Here is a 25629-nt window from a genome sequence, read left to right on the forward strand (position 1 = left end):
TTGGGTCAACAACAAATGAAGCAGAGATACTGAAAACTCGATCATTTATTGCGATATTTTCTGAGGAATTATTTTTCAAGGAAATGAGTGAACTAACATAACACTTGTTTATTTGTGACAATCGATATTTAATATAAAATTTTATATGAATTGTGTATTGCAATTCACTTTGCTGAAATTTTTTGATGAAAATAGCATCTGCAATCTATGTTTTTCCATTTAGATTTACTAGCAATTTCATTTGAATCTCCTTTTAGCAGGCAAACTGATTTGATTGGCGCATCTTGCCGATCACCGGTTTTGCGTACTCATTATAGCCCAAAGTCGTAGCATATTTCAACCGACCCAGATCCCTGACCCGTGCTTTAATTGACGGGTATGTTTGGTGACGTGGCCTTTCTTTGCCCATTCATTAATGCTGTGGTCGTATTCGTCTAGTGCCAGGTTTTCTGGTCTTACTCGAGGCCGCCTGGGGTGGTACAAGGACCTTTGTCTGGGGCGTGCCGGATGAGCCAGTTTGATTGAGTGTAAACGTCTATACGGTTGTAGCCTTAGACGTTTTCTCAAGTACAGTTGTCTTGCTAGGGCTCTCTGGGCACTCCTGTATCGGCTATACTGCTTAGAAAGGCTGAAAGGCAATAAGTAAATCTCGGTTTAGCTATGTTGTTAAGGGTGGCTAGAGACGCAAGGTTGAAGAGTGGAGACTTGATCGAATGGACTGGTTAAGTTTCTAAAGAAAACGTTTTGCAGCGTGTTGATAATGTAAATAAGCAATGGGCATTTGGTGCACTGTCTGACCCTGATAACACAAAGATCCAAATGAGCCGAATGCGAGAAGTGTCCCATAATCTTTCTGCGTGTTACTTCTGTGGTTATTGGGCCGATTTCAACTGCGATTTTCGCAAGTTTTTGTGGGATTTGAATAACATTCGACCTTCTGAAATGTAGCCTGCAGAACAGGCTTTAGTTTTTTGCGTTTTTCAGGCGAGCGAGGGCAAGCGCGAGGCGAGCGTGGAGCGCAAATCGTGCTTGCCTCCGCTCGCCTGTTCTGCAGGCATAAATTTAGCCTCGCTCTAAATTATATCCACATAGTAAGCTTACCTATTTACTAATGATTTTCTAGCAGCGCAACAGGCGTTATCGCAGCTCGGTGCGCAGTATGCTGGGCACGAGGCGTGACAAGGATTAGGAACATATTGCAGCGCACAGCATTGTGGGGAACAATGAGGATAACACGAGAAGTGACACCCCCCGGGACAGGTTATGCTGGGAGGAGCGGGTGCCGGAGCCACTGCGCCTGCAGTACCAGGAGCCTGCATTGCGTCAGAACAGCAGTCTTCATCGCAGTCCGGAAAACAGCCATCGTCGCATATCCCAGGGCATGATGGAAGCAAGGAAGAGGTCACGTGGCTTGAAGGGTTATGATGTGGCTGGAAAGCACAGCAAGACGCAGTGCACCCTGACGAATAGCATGTGTTTGGTTTAGAGCAGGGTTGCGCGCAAACTCCGGGGCCCTCTGGTTGTGCTAGCTTGTTGGGTTTGAGGTAACCTGCTGGAAGAGCAACTGAAAAAAAGAAAAAAGAAAACAAAACGAAAAGGCACTTGCAGTCATCTTTCAACACCCTAAGCACATATAATCTACATAATATATTCTGAGTACAGATATTGGTTGCTTTCGGTTGAATGTCACTTTCCACCCTGCTGCTCTACAGCTTAAAAAGTCATGGAGGAATGCTGATTTTAAATTGGCTTCTGATGTGATCCGGCATCCTTTGAACCATTTGCGTGTTTTCCGTTGTTTGTTTGTTTGATTTTGCCATGTTTTGTTTTTGCTTGTTTCCGATTGGTTCTCTGTCCAACTTTTTGATTTTTGATTGGAGGTAGGTCATGCCTCTATCGTTAATAAAGCTAGGATTTGAGCACACGTGGGATTGATCTCACCAGCAGAGTCATATTTGGGTGCCACAGGTAGGCCTCTGATTTTCCCTGAATGCAACGCCATTGTGAGCCGATCAAGGTGACCTGGGGCATCCTTTGCAAACAGCAAGCCTAATGTGACTATTACACTGCCATTCCTGTAATGTGAATGAAATGATCAAGTTTTAAATTACGATCCATCCGTGATAACTTGCGTTTAAGTAAAAGGGGCCGTGAATAATGTCATTCGTCCGTTAACATGATTTTCAAGTTTGTCGTGGACGTGATATTCTGCATTTACTTGGAAACAGGGCAAAAACGGGTATACATTATGAAACAAATGAATATGATTATATGAAACATATATTTGAACTGCGGATAAATAGAAGAAAGATCCCCGCAGTTAGTACGCAACTTAAGCAGTTGCGAAAAGAAAGCTGAAAAAAATTCAGGCTTGAACGGGATTCGAACCCATGACCTCTGCGATGCCGGTGCAGGGCTCTACCAACTGAGCTATCAAGCCAACTGGGAACTGGTTGTATTGTGACTTTGTAATACACCCGTGAAGGATGAATACATGAATATGAATATGAATATATGAAACATATATCTGCATTGCGGATGAAAAATTATATCGCATTATGAAACAAAAGACAGAATGCTTGGCTTTGACACTGTTTATGTCGTATAAGGACACGAACACCGCACTGAAACACTGAACAGAGCTGTTTGTGGAATTCACCCTCACATCCTCCAATAACACAACATTAGGCTCACCATTTATATGCCAAGACTGACTGACAGTTGAAATGCATTGTTGCTTTACATGGTTAAGTGTACTGTAGCATGGCATTGTTAAGTTTATTATCCCACCTAACAGATATGAGTTGAACTTCTTGGAAATCGTCGTCGTCATCGAACAAATTGATAATCTGAGAAAGAATTGTAAATTAGTACAAGCAACGAAGGCACGTACGTAACAATAATTATACGAGACAGAGTGGAATATCAGCTTTCATAAAAAATCTGGATTGTATAATGCAATTCAAGGGATTTCATTGGCTTATCGGCCATGGTATATGAGCCATTATACCATGCCCGAGAAAATAATAGCGATCATTAAATTGTCTTCTGGTTGTTCTTGCAGAGCGAAATCAGCAAGATCAATCAATATTTCTTGATTGGTTTAAATACAACAATTATTGCACTCACGCTTGTTGGATATGAGATGATTCAACGCGCGCTCGTGGAATAATTGTTAATTATAAAAGATGATATTCTGCAAATAACCAGGCGATACCAATAATGCAACTATTTCTGACGATTCTTGGGAAAAGTAACTACAAAATAAGTAGTTCCATTCAGTGCCCGGGAACTGTCCCCAGTTCTGCTTTCTAAGTTTAATGCCGGGGGTTTCCGCGGTCTTCGTCGATAATTGCTATGCAATTACACTTCAAAGATGCCCCTTAAAGTCCACATGAATTACAAGAATTTAATTTATTGGCTCGGTTAAGTTGCTTTACCTACCGCACTTGTAACGTTCCGTTTCACTTCTTCGAACGCCGGACTTCCCGGGTGCTCCATTTCGCTTGAGTAGGTCATATTATTGAAGCGAATAGCGACTCGGAAATCCTTACCTAGAAAGAATTAGTATTTTATACTAAACTCAGGTTAGGAAGGCAGTGAGTAAATAAGTGCGACTAAAACTGAATACAATTTCATATTGGAGCCGAAGCAATGGTATTAGTTCTGACGTCTTTTGCAGCAGGTGATGTTTTATGAAAAACGCCTGGGGGCGCGGATAGCCCGTCCAAAACGACCAGTCATAAAAAGAGGATTTGACAGCAATTGTCTACCGTGATGGGAACTTTTGACTGATTTATAGGACTTTCTAACCAATTTTTAAAGAAAATTAGCTACTCTTGTGACAGTCCACAAATGCCCTGTTGAGCCTTCCACCCCGCTCCCTCTGGCTTAACATTGATAGGTACATGACAAAATGCTTCAAGCTCTTGCAAGACAACTGTTTACACATAAAAAGGGTTCTGAAAATGATATTAGTTGGAAAGCAAATTTGTTTGAGGATTTCCAGTTGCTTTTTTCAGTTGGTCTCTCGTTTCTCTGTGAGAAATAGAGAAGTTGAACATATTGCATGTTAATCTTAGTTACTTTGGATAAATTGAGTGAAAACGAAACTTTTCGAAATCAAATCAATTTTGAGCTTTAATAAGACCGCTAAAAATGTAGTCTTTATTTCCATTTTTTTATATCCCCTTGAAGTCGCTTTCAAGTGTTTCTTTGTATAAATTAACGTAATATCAGCTGTAGAAAAATAAATAAATAATGAAAAAGTAATTCTCTAAGTATGAAGAAGAAGAAGAAATTAAGAAACAGGCTAAACCAACAATTGCTAATACCTCGCTTTGGAGTGATGAGAGCTAATGCTGGAGGTAACTTTAACGGTTTGCGTACAGGCTTCTTGGGAGGAGGTTTAGGAGCCACTGGCGGTACGTATGTAAGACCTGCAGCTGGTTCGTGCATCTTGATCTTTGTAGGCACCGGCTCATCATGCATTGGTTGTTGTACAAATTCCTCAAGTGTTGCACCTTTCTCCTCCTTTGCGCCGCTGCTCTGCGTTTCTTCCAACCTCGTTTTGGTTTCCTTTGGCCTCGCTTTCATATCGCCAATATCGGATTCGGGATAAAAGGGCCTCGACTGCGTGCGATCGGACGCTTCATACGAGAGTCCCGATTGTGGTTTTCGTTCTTCCGGCTCCGAAGGACCTAACATTTTATTGATCTCTCCATCCTCTTGGTTGTTTAATCTTCCATTGGAAGCTCCTTGTGGTTCTTGCCTTATTGTATTAACTATACCATATGATGGTTGTACCTCCTCTGACTGTTGTGTCTCGGGACTTGGATTCGAGTAGCTTGAATCAGGCTCCAATCCACTTTCCAGACCCACATTTCCGCTTGGCTCAGACTGCACTTGGGGCTGCTGGAGGGGAGAAGGCCTCGATTGTGCCGTATTGCCCATTTCAGCTGCATTTGGATCAACGTTTATCTCCTTAAAATAGATCACGTTTTGGTCGTTCCTGGTCTGGGAAGACGAGGATTCGTCTTGAGCTTAAAAGTGAAAATAGAAACCATTATTATAGTAATCTAAGGTTTTCCAACAGGTTCATCAATAAAAAGGGTAATGGATAGCTGACCGCTTGCGCATCTGACTTCAAACAGCTGGCCCAAGGTCCAGTTAGACCACTAAAAAGTGGTCAGTTAAGATAACTGATAATCGATCTTGCCAAACTGCGCTCAAAAATGTGTCCAGGCTCAAATTATGGCGTCAGTAAGCTAGTGAGCCGTTTCCAAGACAGAGCACGTGATGATCAGAAGACAAACGATGACGACTAATGATCATGGGATCGTGCCTTGTACTTGCCAAAGTCTACGGTGAATGATGTTTCGTTTAGCTCAAACCGTGAAAACTTCATTCTTAATCTTTAATAAATCACTGTTTAGAAAAGTTTTTTTGTCCAAATTATATCGCTTTAGAGCTTATGAAGTTTTTACTGAAGCAAGTACACGCGATCAGCGCTAAACGCAGGAAAAAGTGTGAAACAAGGAAACAGCTCATTTTAGTTTTACTCCTGGTTGGTCGTGGATCTTGCAAAGTGTTTAGTTGTTGTTGTTGTTGTTCTTTTTTTTTTTTGACAGTTTCTCTTTTTTCGAATACATATCACAATAATTATTAACTAACTACTACAAATTACAGCTTTACATGTTGCAAATAACTAACAGATTATTGTTTCATAGGATAGAGAAGAACCGCCATATACATTAAACGCCACACAGTAGGCAAATATTTGCAAGAAATGAATAACTAGATACAAGAAATCTTCAATTATTTTCCTAGAATTGCATACTATCTTTTCCTGAAAGTTGCGAACTTCCCATCTTGTTTTGCTATATATTTCTCTGTTTCTAACTTAATTTTAACTTTGTTCAGAAACTCGATTAAACCCACATTGCTGGTCTTACCTGGAGCGGTGTTTGATGGGTTACTGTTACCCTTAGTATCTTGACGGTTCTCATCAGAAGCCACTTTTTCGACCGGGATATTGTCCTCAAATTGACCTTCGATGTTTCCCGGAGGATTGTATCGAGCCACCAAAAAGAAGTTCCCGGATTTGCTCTGAGCTGTCCCAATGCCAAGCTCTTTGGAGTTACGCCACACTAACTGGCTAAAGTGATCTGTTGAGAGGAACATTATTTTGCAGCATTTAATGTGCTAAATATAACGTTTGCAAAAAATCAGATACTTGATGTAAAAAAGGGTATTTTACTGATAGAGGCGTAAATAGCTGTACGAATGTTGGAAATATTGTCTTCGGAGGGTCGTGTTTCCGATTATGTGGGTTTTTTTTACGAATTCACAGCTTCTGCAAATACAAAAAGGGATTTAGTCGTTTTTTCGACTAGACACATTGAAATGTCCTAAAGGAAAGGGATCTTGCAGACAAGTGTAACCAGACTCCCCTTTGAAAGATTTTGAGAAATTTCTGCACCAGCCTCTTTGAACTGCACCACATGAAATTTTATATATGGTCCCTTCCTCAGATCGTGCACAGTCAGTACGTATACAGTCGTATATGGAAAATATAAGGATGTGGCATGAAAATATACAGATCTAATACGCTTGTACCTGGACTCCGCGTACATTAAAGTATAAGGAATTAAACGTGTACTGGTCTTTACCCAGTCCTTATACACCGATGCTCTTAAGGCCCGTTTAAACGGTTTCAACATTTTCTTCACCATGCGTTCAACACTATCTTGAATCAAATGTCGGGGGCGTTTGAACAGGTCGTTCAACATTGTTGAAAGTACAAAAAATGTTAAAAGCGTGTTGGATCAAATTTAAAGTGTTAAAACTTTCATTCAACATCGTTTCAACATTTCCTTTGTTGAATGGCGTTGAAACACTCCGTCCATCCAACCTTTGTCTAACATTTTGTTGAACGAATGTTGATCAAATGTTGAAACCGTTTAAACGGGCCTTTATACGTAAGAATATATCTCCATACACGTGATGTATACGGACTCATTATATCACCTTGTATTTTTCATTTCACACAGTGAAGTTTCTCTTGCGACCACAGGTTTTGAATGAGCACAGTTCACCTTTTAACGCTTACGGCCGTAAGGGTTGTTTATAGCTGCCAGAAGCAACGAAAAATGTTTGTATTCGCCGGGCTGTTAAAAATCGATATTAACTGAATAATGGCAAAAAATGAATGAATAAGAATTTATTTTATAAGAATATCGAGACTGAAATTTGCGAAAAATTTGTAGAATATTTTAAGAATAAACCCGGGGCTGAGATTTTGAAAAAATAGTTCTGTATATGTTTTTGGCTCCAAGCAAGGGTTTTACCGTGTGTTATTCGGAAAATCCTCATTCAATTTTTAGTTTAATATACTTACTGGTGCTGTCGTCCAAATGTGGAGATCTGAAGTCGTAATTTTTGACCTCCTGGTACCAATTCTTAACCGCCCTATCACAAGCCTGACCAGGGTCCCCTCCGTACATGTAAAACAGGTTTTCTCCATCAGACGTCGTGGAGTCATGCTGAAGCTGGTCTATTGCTGCGAGGTGATTGGCCCATTTTTGTGCGTTGACAGCGATCTCCGATGACCAGCTGAGGGGCGGAACTCCATGTTGAGCTCGAATCGCATTATGGGCATCCAGGCAGTTCCTTATGAAAGAACTCTGGTAGGAATAAACTGGGAGCAGACAGTAGTTTCAATAACAAGAACATGACATTACTCAAGTCTTGTTTATTAGCCAGTCTGCATCTTGATTTGGTCATGGAGTTACAGCACAATTTTTTTTATAAGGGAAATTCACACCTTGTACGTAGCAGGACTGCTCAATAGAACAATAGATTTTGTCATGTGGTGAACTACAAATCAAAGTTGGAAGCAGTTGGGACTCCATGTAAATTACCCATATAACGACCTTAAATAGGGCTATCCCCTTCGTCAGAGCTGATCCTTCATGATTCGCTCGGACGAAGGGCTAAGACTAGAAACGACAGCTCTCGAATTTCGTTACGGTGGCCAAATTACGTTATCAACTCTGTTGATAAAACCAAACATTCGTTCCCGGGTTACATGCAGTACACTCTTGTGAATGTCTACAATACAATCTGACTTACTACAGCACTTGTCAATGATTACCTTACAAGAGATATTAGCTCAATTAGTACGCCAGATCAATAGCTTATTGTTTATACATTCTCATCTTTCAATCCCTTGGGCATTCACTCCGAGCTCTAATACACGCCTCTGGTGATAATTAAATGGACGTTCAGGATAGCAGCCGGCAAAAGGTTCACTTCTACCGTAGCTCCATAAACATTTAAGACGTTAAAAATGCGATAATATTTGTTAGTCACTAAGGAATAGAAACAGCCAAATAATTGATGTTCTTCTATAAAGTCATCGAGTAATTCTAGCTACGTTCTAAAAGGTTTAGCGTTACTTAGTTCGAACGGATTATATGACATCCACTATGAACATATGTTGATGACCTGAATTCTAGTTTGCGATATTTAAAAGTGTTAAAAAGTGAAAATCGTTTCAAAATACTTATTCTTGAAAAAATTCAGTTGTACATCTTCTATTGTCTCACAGACATATCGCCGGTAACTGTATCGCTGTTAGTGATCTTGTGTTTGTCCTCCCTGATTCCAAATATTATTGTATTAAGATTAACACAAGAATCAGGTTTGAATTGGTACGCTTATAATTACTTAACAGGTCACAATAATTTTTTCCGAACTTCTCTCCGGTAGCAACGACGTTTGGCAGCATTTTCGGTCACTATACACTTACCTTCAGCGGAACAAAAGAAAGCAATCACAAGTAATATTCCCTTCATTTCTAATCTAATAGTGAAAGCGCCATTGGTAAAGAACAGAAGAAATGAATCCATTTATTTTTAATGACCTGAGCACAAGGCCCGTGTCGATACCTGCCAAATTAAATTTGTCGCTTGGATGATCCATGATTGTTAGTTAGACTGCGATGAAAAACAAGGAACTGTTGGTGATTAGGGTAATTATGGATAATCCTAAGGTTGTTAATGGCGTAAGTATACTCTATTGAGTTTGTAACCAGGAATGGGACTACCATTCAAAAAAAAAAATCTGAATTTCTGATGGAGTCGAACCGTGTGACTTTCCGTGTACCGGTCCGATGCTCTAACCACTGATCTACGACTCATCTGATGAATGAAACACCCGTCGCAGTTACTTAAGGCGGGGGTAAACCTGAAAGCCATTTCCACGCCGCTTAAAATCGGTTTAATGGAAATATCTCGTTCACGTTTCAAGCAATCCAAAAACTCTCTGCTTATCCCGTAAATCTATGTTGTGGGGTGTTTTGTGAATTTTTAGATGAATTTTGGGTATATTTGGGAGGAGATAGTTTTTCTAGAAGGATTGGTAAAAATAAGAGAAATAAGAAATATTGAAGATTTAGTGAAGTTTTAAAATTATAATTTGTAGTTAATAATTAATAGACGGATACCAAGTTAGTCCACTAGAAACCTGGGGTGCTCTTGCGTGGGTATCAACTGTCTGTTGGTGTTTCAAAAATCATTTTCTTTCTTTTATCTCTTCTTCAAACCTCTTAAAATTCCAATCAAATCCACGTTTATCCCTACCTTAAGGACGGTGCCTACTTATACCGAAGTATTTTTGTGCGGTTTATGACTATGCGGGAAAAGCAGATCTTAGCAAGGGCTATTAATATCCAAAAACGAAATTGGGGGTAACCACGCATCTTTTAGAGATATATAAGCAAAAATTATTCTAAAAAGCAGTAAAATACAAAGCAATGTATGACGTTTTTTTTTTTTTCAAATTGAAGCTTAGTTTTAAACCGCGCAAAAATATCCCTGTATTAGTAGGCACCACCCATAGGAAACCCCAGTATCTGGAGATGCGCGGAACGTATGCGCAGTAACAAAAGTAGGCACCGTCCTTAAGTAAGTTACCAGAGAAGAATCTGGGGCCTAGCGAAAGCCAACTCTCATTCCCAGGGTCTTCTCCGCCTCCAGAATAGCGACTAATTTATACTCTTCGCCATCTTGAACGCCAGTCTGTTTCCTAGAGGACATCATTAGCTATAACTTTATGACAGCACTGAGGTTCATTATGCTGTGTACATCAAAGCTAAGAGTTCTCAATCACCGTGATTAAATGCTGACTGAAAATCTGAAAATATTCTTAAAAAATGCAATTTCAGTTATATTTTCACTCGTTTAACAGCAAGACAGCAAGGGATTCGCGTGATCAGTTTTCTTGCATTGTTTTTGGTACGATCCAGCTGTACGATTGCCTTGACAGCTTTTTTCATATTGCGTCTTCTAGCAAATCACAGCTAGTTCCTGAAGTTTCGTGCGCTGATTGTCGTCTTGGAACGATGTAACTAAACTGCGGGGTCGGATGCCTTTTGCTTTCAAAACCATGAATTGTTTGATAAACGCCGTCTTAACACCAAGTTGATTGACTAACTATCAATGATGATCAACTACAAATGAAGCAAATAATAATGCTTTGATTGTTATTTCCAGTCTTCCATTCGTCTGTTTGGTTTTGTCACTGATCAGTAAGGTTAATTTGCTACCAGAACAGAACATTCTTGTTCATTCATCTGACTGCACTGTTCTATGAGAATCAAAATAACAGCATTTTGGACTGGCTACGAGCCCATTTCAGAAACGCCCCTTAAACTAAGCCTTCAAAAGAGACATTGAATTTCAAATTGATAATTTTAAGGAAAATCAGTTATATTCCAGAACGTTTTTAATTTCCTCTAAGCAGTTAAAATTTTGAATTGCTTAATAATGCATGTACCAGTTGGAAATTCGTCCGTTTTAAGAGCGGCTAAACTGATGTAATCGTTGCCGAGTACTAACAGAAACCCCTAACTAAACGCTGAAGCTCTCGTATACTGCTGTGGAACAAATTCAGCGATCTTTTTCTTAATGGGTGGACGTTGGACGACAATATTTATAGGATTCCTCTGGGCATGCTGTTTGCACGGTAAGAAATCTTGAATAAATAAATATTTTTGTCATGAGTGGTGGCATTTGTAAACAGAAAACAAGAGCTTTTTGCCATGAAGCTCCTATCTTCAAGCTACTTAGCTATGAAATTGGACATTAGCCGGTTGAATTGCGGCTTAAGAAGTTTTACTTAAGCTTAAGATCAATGTTTGGATTAAACTGAAAGGCTAACTTGTTCTTTTTACGCTTCATAAATTGTTATTTAGTTAACTTGTTTATTCCAGGTGGAGTGAATTCATGTGTCAAACCACTTTCTGCTTCAACACACACAGAACTAGAACGTCGGTTAAATACAGACTTTACACCTAGCCGCAATTTAAGCCTCAATGAGTTTTCAATTATACAAAAAAGATATTTAAAAATATATCAATAACAGGAGTAGGGAATCAAGACTAACGGTGCAGAGCTATCATGTCTCTGGTACAACCTAAATATGTCTTGTCAAAACGAAGGAAAAAAAGCAAAACAAAAAACAATAAGAGTTGTGGAATCTAGAGACTGAAAAGCATTCGAAGTAAAGTGCGTCTTAGAATTTTTGAAGTAGATACCGTGAAATTAAAGTACCTGATTTACCCTTGGGCTGTTTTAGTGCTGCTCTCTTCAGAAAACTACCTCTACATTCAGAAGCACTGATCGCATTTGATGACAAGAGATTCGCCCTGTCTGAAGAAGCATGGTTATCAAATGAAACTGAGTTACACAGCCGATCCGAAAGATAATTCTCTTAATGAGCTATAGATAGGTATGCCTGGCATGGGTTCTAAGCCATTTTGGTTTCAAACGGATTAAAATTTAAATATTTTGAAATATAACAGGCCTTAGATTTTCTCTTTTATTTTGGAAGGTAATGAAGACAAATGTGGCTAAGCATTGTGCATGCATCAATGGAACGCACTTCCATTCTCTTTGGGAATAGGATAAGGGTTTGCACATCCCCAAATAAAGTTCACAAGCAAAGCAGACCCAGCTGTTACAAAGGGTAGCAGAACTCAGCTGACGAGAAAAACCTGACAGAAATCAACAATAAAACAAAGGGATTTTAACGCGCATACATATACATATAAGTCTTTAGGCTCGAATCATTTGTAGGTTGTTAGGCCCCTAGCTATAGTTTATCTTTAAGGTACAAGAAAGGGTTATGATTTTTCTTATGTTTTCGAAAGGAGTACTATTTTGGTGAGAGTTGGTACGTGGAAGGATCAGGGTCATTCCCCCTCCAGGTAGTAAGCCTTCCCTCGTGAAATTTTATTGTGTGCTCCTCTCAGGGAACTCAGGCTAGACTGGATTTGAAATATGGGATTTTAATGTTTCGCCGAGTCTTTCACTTTATGATTCATCAATTTGTTACCGTTGATCTGCCTTCACAGAAATCCTTGCGGCTCCATATCCTGGCTCAGCTAACAGCGCCCAGCCGCCAGGTGCCTTGAAAGTGGTAAGAAAGTGTTCATGTTGTTGTATTGCTGTTGATGTTTTTTTGGAAACAAACAAAATAGCTTTCGTACACACAAGTCTCAACTTAATCCAAATTTCTAATTAAGAAACATTGACTGAAAGGATAGTACCAAAATAAATTACTACTTTGGAATTTAATTGAATGTTTCGGAAATCACGTTCTGTGCAAACAATTTTTTAAACTATGCCGTTTTCCTTACCCACGTCAAAGGACGCCTTTTACCTTTTCTTACTTCAATTTTTTTAATGTTCCCAGCTAAATACAATAGTGTGTGAAGGACAGAAAGCTTTTGTGTCATGTCCGAGCATTTTCGATCAAATCGAAATCGTGGGAACGATGTACGGCCGTAAAGATCCGTCAATCTGCGTGCATCCAAGCATTCCCTCGAATGCAGTGTGCCAAGAACAAGAGACTACGATCAATGATCGGATCAAAGGTCTTTGTGAAGAAGAAAACGTCTGTGAAGTAGCTGCAAATAACAACTTTATGGCGAGGACTGGCACAGCCATCTGTCCGGATGTGTACAAATACTTGGATATAAAATACAGGTAAGTTCACGTTCACGAGTCTCACATCAGCAGAGGTTGCTGTTGCTACCTCCATGCAATAGAATAATAACAACAACAAAAACAACTTTATTAATAAGAAATTAGTAGAGTACATGAAAGGGCATGTACTCAGCATGTCAGCCTAAAGAGCTATTCGAGACCCGAGCAAAACTTAGATTTAGCCGGCGGAACAGACACTTTTCTGAGGGTAGAAAAATTTGAATTAAATTAAGGAATTAGAAGACAAAGTACAGCTTTTTTTTTAACAGGAATACTTTAAGACCATTATTAATTCACCAAGAATACTTTGCCGGACCATGGAACTTGGAACTGAACTGGAAATACACTAGTCTCCTCTAGACCATTTTTTTAACAGTGCTGTTATAAGCCTCATCTGGGTCTTTGAACTGGAGCACTTTTATGCGAGGCATGGATTCCGCGTTAAACAAAGGCCTACCACTACCAAGACTAAATGTGGCGAGGTCTTGCCTTTGGTTATGGCCCTAACGGGTTATGGCCCTGACGGATAAGGGGGTTAGTTTCTAATGTGGTACTGCGTTGGTTGGGAGTGGAAACGAATGTTTGGTTTTATCAACAGGGTTGATACGTTAATTTGGCCGACGTAAATGGATTCGAGCGCTGACGTTTTGAGCGTTAACCATTCGTCAGAGCAAATCTACTGGGAATGTTGTAGTCTCTTCTGGAACACTAAAGTTTTTAAGTGTGTTCAGTGTTGTAAGCCTCACCTGGATTGATGCGATGTATGGTTTCCGTTCGGATCGTATGACTTTGACGGCTTGATTGCAGGCATAGCTGCACTTGGGCAATGAATGCAAGAGAGCAAAATTTATCATTTATCTGTTGACGGTTGTCAGTTGTTGCCTTCTTCTTAAAAAATAATTTGATGGCAAATAGTTAACTTCACTGAGACCCTCACTTGACGGCGATAATGTGAAATTATTTTATTTCAGGTGCGTACCTCGAACATTCTATCCCAATGTAGACGGTGGCTCAGAAAACAGCCAATCAGTGAACGAAGTCATAACAACTGGTGGCGCGGGAGGACTGGGTGCATCCTCAGTTGTCTCATCATCTTCTTCGTCATCAACTTCCGCTTCTGTACCGGAACTCACGGTCCAAGAACATGTTAAAACTGAACCAGTCACAACTGCTACCTCACAAGCATCTGTCACTCCAATTAGCAGTCACAACGACAGCGGAGGTGACATCACTGAGGAGTTCACCCAAGCAGAAGGATCACCTGAGGTCATAACAGAAACGTTCCCTGGTAACTCTGCCTCGGCTACACCAACGGAAGTGAATGAGACATTTAGAAAGTCAGATACTCCCACGCGACCAGAGGAGTCTGGGGAGGAGCAAAGAGAAGAGGAAAGTGGTTCGGGGGACTGGGATGGACTTGATGAGCAGCGTGATATTGTGTATGATATCGACAGAAGATAAAGGGTGAAAATGAGCTTGCTTTTGAAGTTGTGTTCGATTGAGATTCGGAAACAAAAACCATGCTTGTTTTGATTTTCATCTCTGCAATAAGATCTGGCAAGTATGTTGAAGAATGACTTGGATCCAACTTGGGAAAAACCTAAAACAAAACAGTAAGTTTGTAGAAACTTACCGAAACTTTTAAACTTGTTCAAGAAACACAACTTTATCAGTGCGGAAGTTTGTGTCAAGTGACATGTGGTCCGCCACGTTGGCATATGATGACTACTAAATGCAAGGTTTCTGTCATAATAGACATGCATATCCCTTATGTGAAGCTGTATAAAAGAGTATAAAAGAGTTGATTTCAATTTCTAGTAAATGATCAGTAAACAAAACAGGTCACGTTACTTGCAGAACTTCTTAATATCTTTTCAATAAAATAAATACTTGTTGCATTGTGTCTATGTGATAGAGCACATTCAGCCATACCAAGTTAAAATCACCCATTTGAAAAGTCATTTTAAACATAATGATGACGTCACAAAACAGGTGATCACTGTATTTAATACTGAAGGGAGTAAAGGGGGGGGTTTTTGGCGTTTTTCTGGGAACTTAACATTAAATTAAATTAAATTAAATTGAAGGGTGTTTGTAGTTAGTCCAGGTCTTAACCACGCCTTAGCAAGTGTGAATCAGAAAGGTTTGTCCACTATTAACCCTAGAGTTGATAATGGCCGCGGTCACACCTACGCCTTATTATAGAAAGTATATAATTTGTCTTCAGTTACATCACGTCAGTCTTAATTGTAGTTACCAGTGACAACAACAAATCGGTGATTCGTAAAATGAATCATGGCGGATCGGAGAAAGCAATTTGTCGTTACCTGATTTTACACCATTGTGCGAGAAAACGCGGGTGCGCTACCTTGCTGGTAAAACAATGGATAGTTACTATCGAAATTTGAATCGTTAATTTAAAAAAATCACGAAAAACTTGTTGGCGGAATTATTCTAATCGTTTTTCAACGAACTTCCGGTGAAGGATTGCAATTCACGTGTCTCATCGTAGCGACTACGCCGTTCATGGAAGTGCTAATGAAACACGCGTTTCTTGCATAAAATCACATGCAAATATTTGAAACAAATGTCAAAGAAAGAATGTTGATTGGCTCCTCGTTTCCTAAATAAGATAGATCCTGCCTTGCCCTGAATAAAGTTTCCTTGGGTTGTTTTTGATCATCCAAACCGTAAGTTTGCCGTATGTATTTATTAGAGTAAAAAGAGAAGCGGCCACATTACCAAAACTGAAAGGAAAAAATAGCCAACAGTATGTTATTGCTGTCTTAACCATAATAAATAGCCTTGATGTGATTCCAGCCCATTTACTTTCTTTTGTTTTGAATCATCCAAGCGTGAGCTAGAAGAGACAGCTGAGAAACGTTCACATTACCAAAAATAACTAACTATAGTTATTTAACTATAGCTAGCAGCTCTGATTTGAACGCAACCAGCTGTGATGCTTAAAATCTGTAACATTGTGCTTTTAATGTATCCTCAAAGTATTTCGACATGCTATCCTTGGCACAAAACGCACCAATTTTCCATTGAGAAGAAGACAGTCTTTGACTATCTACCCATGCATTACTCCAGATATTTCAGCTTTCGCAATTTTCGAGAAAAATACCACGACTGCCAATTTCTGAAGCTTTCTTCAGTTTGTTTCCCGTTGCAGCATTAAATAATTGATCACATATTTTTTCTCAGTGAAGCTGAAGAGGACTGCTCAGGGTCCCAGAGGGGTTTAGGGCTCCAGGCTGAAAAATGCAGGGCTCCTGGGCTCCAAGACAGAAATGTCAGGTCTCGAAGTCTCCATGGCTTTTAATACTTCAGGGCTCCATTAGCCAGAGTCAGCATTTTGTCCGGGCTGCAAGTAGAGAAAGGCCTCAGGCTCCGGGATCCACGACAAAGAATTTGGACGTTCGAGAGCCGGTTTGCATAAACCATCTAAAGATATCTGGGAGTTTTCTTTAGCCATTCTCTGCGTCCGAGGGATTTTGTGGAGTTCTTTATTGGATCAATCGGTTGAAGGCGGTTTACTGAGGATAGGGAACATAAAAAAAGCGAGAGAAAATCCTTCGAAAGACAGCGAACGACTGTAGAAAACTTCCAATTATCTTAAATACAACCGGGCGCCACGGGGCTCCAAAGAACCCACCTCTTTTGAGACTGCTTTTCTATCGACCAGACCAGTTCAGTGTTGTCATAGCGACGGGTAGTAAAATTACATCATATGCTATTTTTAGAATTCCTCGAGCATTACGAAAATTCTGACCCCGGCACCATGTTGGTGTCCAAAATGGACGACAGTTTTTAATGAATGGTAATTAACTAAAATATTTTGACTTCTTCTCCTTAGCGCTGAGTTCTTAAAATCAACTCAGGAAATTTATTATCTGGCTACCGGTTGAATCTTGTCAAAAGAGCGATTCAAGTGTGAAGAGGGTAAGAACATATTTTGTCATTTCTGACGTTTTGTTTAGTTGACAAGTTTCATTCTCGTTTTAGAAACGCCCCTCGCTCCTGAAAGGTCCGCAGTTTAGATAAGATCCCGGTAAGTGATATTTCTTTCATTTGAATTACAAAATTTCCCAATTATTTTCATGACACCCGAATTAAGAGAGTTCGAGTTTCCTATTGAAATGATAAATAAGTGAGGTCGTAAATTGTTTGTCACAACATGACAGCTTGACAACTTTTGCTCCTTCTAAAATCAATGAATTGTATATATTTACAATTGGATCATTCGTTTACAAGATAACGTCGCTTCTATGTTGAATTAGGAACTTGTTTTGAAGACTTTATATGCGTTCGTTCCTTGTTATTATGGTGATTTTAAGATTTTTCTACCATACTTTACGGGGAGATTCTTTTTGCGGGTACCTGGTATTTCGTGAAAAGAAGTAATGTTATGGCAATTAAACCTAAACATCGTCTGAAAAGACTGCTTAAAAGAGCCAATTACAAAGGATTGCTACACCGCGCCGTGCCCTCAAATGAAATATGATAGTATATAGAATTGACTGTAGCAATCCGATATGCCGGCTTTTTCATCTACATTTACAGCCACTGGTTTGCCGACCGACCAAGTGCACTATAATTTTGAAAACGGAACTTTTATTGACTACCACTTGACACAGAGAGGCCTACTTGGTGGTTATCTATGGTTAAATAATAAAATAAACCTTTCCCTGTCTGCCGCCAGCTGGTTCCCACTTTTGTACGACTGCCACTTCTGTCATAAAATGCTTCGTTAGGTTTTGGAAACTCTTCTCTCTTAGCCCAATAATTGAAAGCTAATTTGATTATTTCCTCTGAAAGTTAAATACTTGTGAAGCTTAGGACGGAATTCACTAAGGACGAATTAAAAACAGATTGTGGAGAGTAGACTGTACTAAACGAAAGTTGTAACAAAATTTGTTGCTTGAATTATGAAGGACAACGAACCTGATTATGATGGTGTTTGATAAAAAAAAAACCCACTGTTGTTAAGATTCAAACTTTGCAAACAAATTGTAATTTTCGTCAAATTTTGTTCAGTGTCAAATTTGGCTTAATGCAAGATCGATTAAATTTAAAAATATGGTGGTGAAGTCTATAAAACTTGATAGATCTGAGTAAAATTTCAGATACAAATATTTGTACCTGTACATTGTCCTTGATGAGTAGATCTTTTGTCAATTATGCTATAATGTTTACCGACTAATTATCTTCTAAGGCAGTTCAGTAAACATTTGTAGGAAACTGGTTTGCTTTACCGACATTTAATCCCGCGCTTGACATGATTTTTATATGCAGGTTCTTGAGTTCGTTGAATACGTTTTTACCGCTTTTAAAACTACTGTTAAATTTTGTCCGCTTCGTGAAAATTTTTTTTACACTATCAGTTGAATCAGGCTAAACCATAACTATTCCTACGAAAACTCGTGCGCACTCTAAAAATATGCGAGACATTCCTTTTAAGTGTAGACTATCTAAGGTAAGTTAACTTTTTTGTTTAACTCCTTTGGGCTGGGAAGGGCGGGGCTGTTTACACCCCACTCCTTAATTGCTATTACTTAACCTATGACAATGAAACTTAGAGCGTAGAAAGTACATCTACAAATGTTTTCTTTGAGGTCGGTAACATGAGCCAATGCCGCCACGCGATATGGGAATTACGTCATGGTTTTTAATCGGTGGCCATTATGGATCCGGGATCTTGAATTTGTTGATTTTCAAATACACGAGGAAATAGCCAAAATAGACTAAACAGTTGTCAACACAAACAAATAAAACAAAAATAGATACGTACACGTGATCGAGTCAGTTCCACTTAGGTTTAAATTACAAATCAAAATCAAAGTAAAGTGTCCGTGGGCGTTCTTTTAGAACTATTCCCACAAAGGAATGCATGGGATAGACCGTATTTATGTTTTCTTGGGACCAATTCTACTTTCGAAATGAAGAGAATTACAGTGCTCCATTTATTCTGCCCCTGATAGCTAAGCAGACTGAACCGAATACAGTTTTCCCAGGGGCGTTCTTTTCGTCTTCAGGTTAATATGGGAATAGGCGGAATTGCATTCTTTTGGGAAATGATATTCTGTGCGTTCTGTTATTCCTGAACCGTAAAAAGAATAATCGTAAAAGAATGCACCCTTCTGTCACCTGCATGAAGGATCCTCCCTGAAACAGTTTCGATCAAAGTTTTAATGGTTAAATTTTTTTCCCACTTTTGTTTTCGTTTATAAAATTAATAATTAGCCATAAATAATATGAATCATTGTAACTTTTTCCTTCCAGGAATACTGTAGCCGAATATCACCATGTGGTTCCTGGGTCTTTTAGTTGCTATTTTGTTCAGTGCAAGAGTACATGGCTCCTTATTAGGTAAGTCACATAATCGCCGTCACCCAACAGCCCTCCCCTGAAGGAAGGTTACCATGTGATTGGCTAGGTTCCCTTAATCGCTGGAAAAAAGCGATTAATTATTGTGATGACCATGGAAACGCTGTAACGCGGTGACTCAGCCTTTGAATCACACCGCAGACAATTGCATCACTTGGTTCCCAACATGATGATATGATCGCTGACGATCACACAGTTACTATTTTTGTCGATCGTTACCGATCATGTCGGAAAACCAGCCTTAGCAGCATGACAGGCAAAAATGTTAGTATACTTAATTTTAATTATTCAATCGGCCGTTCAATCCGTACAATTCGAAGACTGCTTCCGCAAATCAACAGGTTAACCTTTGCTGTTAATTAAGTCCTTTTAACGTTGAGAAAATTCAGTTTGACAAATATTGACTTGTTTTAGTCAAGCTAAAACTTGAATTTCGTGCAATCTGTCGGGGAGTTTGGACAACTCACCAACGATGCCGTCGCCCGGTTAGCTCAGTTTTTCAGTTAAGCTGTTGGCCTTGCCTCCTTTATCCTTACGTCTTAATTGGAAGGGGACGTATTTTAAAAACCCTTGGCACTGTTCAAAAAGGTAGGGTGTGGAGTTCCTGGTGCCGTGGTCTGTGAGACTTGTGCCCTCGTTGCTTTGGGTGGTTGGGGTCAGATGATATATAGACTGAGGCGGAAGTCAGAGGAAACTTCTATATGCTGACGCCCGATCTCACTTCTCTGGTTCCTCTGCAGTTCAGCTACGAGCTGCAAAATGAGGAAGTGGCACCAGATCTCTCTCATCAAACAAAAAAAAATCGTTATCATTAATTTGTAAGCTCTTTAGAGCCGGTAACTGCATGAAACAAAGTTTTTCTCTCATTTAGGAAGCTGCCCCGGAACATGTTCTTCACAGTGTTATCCAAGTTGTAACCCTGTTTGCTGCTACACCGCTCAGCAAAACACAGCCCAACTATCGCCATTTTATCAACAACAACTACGGCAACAACAGCAACAGTTTTATTACCGGCCCCGGCCGCAGCAACTACAGCAACAACAACAACAGCAACAGTTTTATTACCGGCCGCCTGTTCAGGCAGCCTCGCCGCCGCCAGCCCAATATATTCAAGTTCCTTCCGCTGCCGCTCCTGCTCCAGCGTTTGCTTTACCTGTTGCGCCTTCTCCAGCCCCTGCTCCCCCTAAACCTCCTCCGCCGCCTCCCTGTGCATCGGATTGCCCAAACGAGTGCTATCCTCACTGTTCTAAGGAGTGCTGTGCGCCAAGACCTCCCCCGATGCCTTTGTTTTTAAAGAGAAAACAGTCAGTGGCAGTGGCGTGTGAGGGACACAAACTGAAGATTAGATGCCCAAACAAGTGAGAAAAAAAATCATGTGTTTATGTCATTGGTTTACCATGCATTTAAATGGTAAGGTTCCTTAGAATCCTGACCTCGGCCACGTTCACAGAGACTCCGCAACAGGAGAGCTTTAATATTTGCGATTGCATTGACAATCGTCCGAGATTGTTCAAACAAATAGCCATTATAATTAGTGTTTGCGACTTGAACCTTTGGTTCGACGAGTTTTTGGTAATTTTATTGGGTTTGACTACTTGCTTACGTCATCTATGCAAAAAAAAAACAACAAGAAATTCAAAATTGGGACCTTTCCGAAATTGCGTAATTTTTGCATCATATGACGTCACGAAGGCCGATAATTGGACATACTGCGTATCATTTAGTTTTTGTGTTCTTAAGTTGAATGCTATTAGAGCTAATTTAGGGCCGGAAAGGCCAGAAAATCCAAGTGTGAAACCTCAGTAAATTTCAATTTGGTTTCCGCCAAATTGGATCCACCTAACTCCAGTTGTCAAAGGGGTTCTGGTTTATTTTCGGTGGGGGATAAATCCATTGGTTTCCCAGACTATTTAAGGAAAACAAAAAAAGCCTGTCGTCAAAAGTTTTATTATTCATCAATTTATCTTTCTGATTTGTTCTAACGCAATTCCATCAAAATCATATCATGCTTTTGACATGCGGAAATTTTATAACCTGGTTTACTTTGCCAGGTATGATCGCATCGCAATTTTCAGTACGTTCTACGGCAGAGATGATAACACCACATGTCAACACGACATCCTCCCATCCAAGGGACATTGCGTGGAGCAGGAACAGCGGATCAATTCTAAGTTATATGACTTGTGTCAAGGAGAAAATAAGTGCACTGTTTCAGCTACCAATGCCTTCCTTGGAAAGAGGAACTCCATTATTTGCCCTGATGTGTATAAATATGCAAGGGTTGTGTATCGCTGCATTCAGCATCCAAAGATTGTGCCGGTGAGTGAGTAGGCGTGTGCCTGTAAACGTTTGAAAAAATAAATCTTGTTTGACCATGCAGACTCCTATCCACTAATTAAACAGTAAGAGTAGAGACTAAAACTTCAAGAAACTTTTTAAATACTTTTTGTACGTCTAACATATTCGGATACAACGTTTTGTATTACTTTATTACTTTGTTGTTATGCCAGTCGATTAAAATTCAATATGATTTTACATTGAGTTGCAATTGCAACCTGGCGATCTATTAATTCTTTAATCGTTGGCGTTTATTTCTTTATTTTTACTTGCTTATTTAATTTCTACCGCTAATTAGGGGTTTAAGTCGATCGGCACATCTATAAACCTAGAATTGTTTAACATGTTCAAGGAAGATAGCAAATCTAAAATACGCGCGTAGTATTGTAATTTATATTATCAGTCTCTTCTGTATGAACCGATCATACATCATAGCGTGAAGGAATACAGTCCTGGTGAATCTGGTGCTGGAAAAAAAAATGTTCATTGTGACAGTAACAGGCAATGGACTGACGTTTCTACAACTTGAGAAAAGGTAATCCTCAGTGTGTCTCTTTCAGGTGACTTTTATTTGCGGTTGTGAAAACATCAGTAGGTCACTGCCATCAACAATAGTCCTTTCCAGGAAAACCAGACAGATTAGGGTTCACACTATTTACTTAATTTAGTTGTATCACTTTAACTCGTTACTTTTTTGCCTCCAGGTGTGTTCCTTACCATGCCGCAAACCATACAAGTGTTTTCCAAGATGTGACATCAGCTGCTGTAGCCCCCCACCCCCTCCTCCCCCTCCTCCTCCACCCCGTCCTCTCCCCCCACCAACGTGTCCAGGCGCATGCCCAGCCAAATGTTTCCCAACATGCTCTCAAGCCTGTTGCACTCCTCCCCTTCCCCCTCCCCCTGCGCCAGTCTATTACCCGATGCCTCCTCCAGCCCTACCCGTACCCCCAACCTGTCCTGGCTCTTGTCCCGCTACCTGTGCTCCATCGTGTTCCGCCAGGTGCTGTATCGCCCGAAGTGCTGTACAGCAGAATGCAATCAGGCCACTGACTTACTCGGCGCCTCGTGTTGCACCAGAGACATACAGATACAGGAATTACTACCCAGCTGCCCAATCAAATAATTACAATAATTATTACGGTCAGTACAGGCAATACGGTAAATCAAGGACACAATATCATAATCCATACGCAAGATATCAGGCTTATAGGAAATCCTTTGGAAACTGGAGGAATTATCAGAATATCAACCGCTATCAAGGAAAGCGTAAATAGAGGAAAATTGCCTAACACTTCTAGCATAATCTTAGAATTGTAGACGCAACAATCATAGAAGATATGAGAAGAACTGCTTGGAGTTGAAACATCCAGACTGAAGTGCGGTGTAAAATTGAAACGTCGCTAGTGGCTCGAGGAAATATTTCAGTTGGGTTAAAATTTTACACCGAGACCGACCCCAGAATTGTACAATGATGAAAATTATTGACCAATAATTTATTTGCCTTAAAGAAATGGCCTGAGACAATTTCAGATCTCTATATGATTTGATTGCATTAAAATCTGTCACCAAGGCATAAAAGAAATTTTACGAGCGGAGCATTTGCTCCCAAAGCAAAGCGAAAATCTGCCTGAATTGACCGATTGTAATTTTTTTTTCAGAAACACGTTGTTAAAATGTATAGCAAGTAAATGTTTCAACGTTTACTGAGAAGCATACTGGAAATTAAAAAAGTGAAAAGTGAATGAAAAACACATTTTTTCCCTACAAACGAATAATCCGGATAATGTCAAGGGATATTATTTTCTAATCCAGATGTAAATACATTATATTTTCTCTCTATAAAACTGTGTAGTTTGTTTCCTTTCTTTTATTATTTAGGTATAAACTCTTTCCTTCTATATTTAGTAGTTTATCAAATATTTAATCTTTCATTCCAAGATAAAACTTGATTCAGTTACGTAGTTTCTGGCCTTTGAGCGGCATCTTTGTTGAATTATAAATTATTACAACCTGTAATTGCCCTTGTTTTTGGTCAGGCATATGCATATGTATAGAGTGTTTTCACATGACGTCATGCATCACGGCGGCCATGTTGGTGTCCCAAAACAAAGAAATGGCGGCCATGTTGGTGTCCCAAACTAAACCTCTGGGAATTAAACTCTATTTTTATGCAAATACTTTCTTTTGTTTCAGTAAACCAATAATGGCCGGTAGTCACGTGAATGAAAACACTCTATATGCAAACTTGAAATAATACGGTGATCCGCCATCTCGTATTTGTTTTACTCAGGATACAATCTGTTGGCATACATGACGAGTTAAAGGGGTGTTCAATGCACCATGAGTGATCTCGTACCGCCATTTTTGTAGGCTAACATTAGATTCATTCATGAAATATTTCAAATTGTAGCCAAACGGCTCTAGGAAACTCATAATGAGATTGCAGATCTACAAACTGAAGACACAAGATAAATACGACGTGGCAGAACTTCAGTGTGTTGATGAGATCAGCGGCAGCAAATCGATCTTCTTATAGTTCTTTGCCGTAGGGCATTTGAACAGCTCGGTCATTCCCACATTGAAGCATCAACGGCTTATGCTCGGGTTCTGCCCATGAAGGAGGCGGAGTTGGGGAAATAAGCTCGCTGGAAACATATGACTCGAATTATTGCAGTCTCTTCTCCTACATAGGATTAAGCGAAAGGCGAGAGTTCTGATGAAGAAAGTCCAAGTGCTGCAAAATTTAGGTGCCAAAATTGTTCTCGATATGCCAAAGTATTCATCTGCTACCGAGGCGCTCGTTCGGCTTGGCTGGGATAACTTGACGAAAAGAAGAAGATTTCATAGATTGATATTGTTCTTCAAGGCTTTAAACGGCTTGATTGACTGGAATGTCAAGTTTCATATAGTTATAGGGACACTCACAATTACAATACTCGAAGAAGAAACAATATTTAACATAAACCCCCATCACGTTGCTCTTGGGGCCAAAACCGTTTTAGTTATCAAGTCGCTGATGACTGGAACATCTTTTCTGATGAAGTTAAAAATATTTCTGACATTTTAGCTTTTAAAAACGTATTAGGAGTGTTTCTTGAATTTTCCATTTTTATGCTCATTATTTGAATTCTTAATTTTAATGTTCCAATTCGTAGCTTTCACTGTTCAGGCAATCTATTTTATTTTGTAATTTGTCCCATTCAAGGCCCCTCTGAAAACCACATTTGTGACTTGGGCTCCCTGTTAAAATATCTTTATTGTTTTTATGGAGCCAATTTCTTTCTCTTTTTCACCGTTTTATTTGCGTAATTTCTACATTTTCGCTAGCGTGTATGATCTAAAAGATACTAGTTAGAAACTGGGGCCAGTAGCACAGCACTTAGAACTTCCTTGTAAATTCATATGTTTCCTATCGTCCGACCGACCCCAATTTTTAAAAAAGTAAAAAAAAAAAAAAAATTCTGATCCATTACTTTCTCCTTTACTTGGTAGGTGTTTCCAAGGCTTGTTATGTTTTGTATGCATCTTATTTTATTTATTTTTTTATTAGCTTCACCAACAGATAATACTTTACAATAATGATCAACAACTTATATTATAGAATACAATAAGATCACAATATAGCAAGTGGCTGGGAGCCAAGTTAGCTCTGCTTACCACCGACGCTTCATAACATTCACTCAAACTTGTGTTCTATTCGTTTTCATTATCCAGTTGATTTTCAGTTTGAATTCAAACTTTTTCGAATAAGATATGGGAGTTGGTTTCTAAACTGGGTTGCCGCGTCGTCGCTTTGACGAAAGACTAACTCATGTAACGTCAGCTCTCGAATCCCTTTGCGGTGGCCAAA

The 25629-nt window shown here is 39.6% G+C and overlaps 3 protein-coding genes across 4 annotated transcripts; 2 read left to right on the plus strand and 1 right to left on the minus strand.

Moving 5' to 3' along the window:
- Positions 1-27: 27 nt before the first annotated feature.
- Positions 28-8901, minus strand: LOC146472844 (uncharacterized). The gene is made up of 9 exons (XM_085119177.1): positions 8813-8901; positions 7400-7699; positions 5955-6167; positions 4335-5042; positions 3445-3554; positions 2791-2849; positions 1942-2075; positions 1102-1564; positions 28-628 (listed from the first exon to the last, which is right to left on the minus strand). The coding sequence occupies exons 1-9, from the start codon at positions 8856-8858 to the stop codon at positions 337-339; spliced, it is 2325 nt and encodes a 774-aa protein (XP_084975303.1). The 5' UTR covers positions 8859-8901; the 3' UTR covers positions 28-336.
- A 1955-nt stretch (positions 8902-10856) lies between these two features.
- Positions 10857-14948, plus strand: LOC146472845 (uncharacterized). The gene is made up of 4 exons (XM_085119178.1): positions 10857-11028; positions 12419-12483; positions 12760-13052; positions 14024-14948. Exons 1-4 carry the CDS (start codon positions 10971-10973, stop codon positions 14511-14513), a joined length of 906 nt encoding a protein of 301 aa, XP_084975304.1. The 5' UTR covers positions 10857-10970; the 3' UTR covers positions 14514-14948.
- A 1866-nt stretch (positions 14949-16814) lies between these two features.
- On the plus strand, positions 16815-23742 carry LOC146472846 (uncharacterized). 2 transcript variants are annotated; one of them, XM_085119179.1, is made up of 6 exons: positions 16815-16875; positions 17061-17106; positions 19338-19424; positions 20314-20800; positions 21494-21761; positions 22484-23741. In XM_085119179.1, the coding sequence occupies exons 3-6, from the start codon at positions 19361-19363 to the stop codon at positions 23051-23053; spliced, it is 1389 nt and encodes a 462-aa protein (XP_084975305.1). In that variant the 5' UTR covers positions 16815-16875; positions 17061-17106; positions 19338-19360; the 3' UTR covers positions 23054-23741. The 2 variants fall into 2 exon arrangements, with proteins under 2 accessions (XP_084975305.1, XP_084975306.1); XM_085119180.1 differs by having other exon boundaries at positions 16841-16997; positions 22484-23742.
- Positions 23743-25629: the final 1887 nt, after the last annotated feature.

Source organism: Pavona decussata, unplaced genomic scaffold (genome assembly GCF_977016875.1).
Source record: "Pavona decussata unplaced genomic scaffold, jaPavDecu1.1 SCAFFOLD_96, whole genome shotgun sequence".
Taxonomy (NCBI): Eukaryota; Metazoa; Cnidaria; class Anthozoa; order Scleractinia; family Agariciidae; genus Pavona; species Pavona decussata.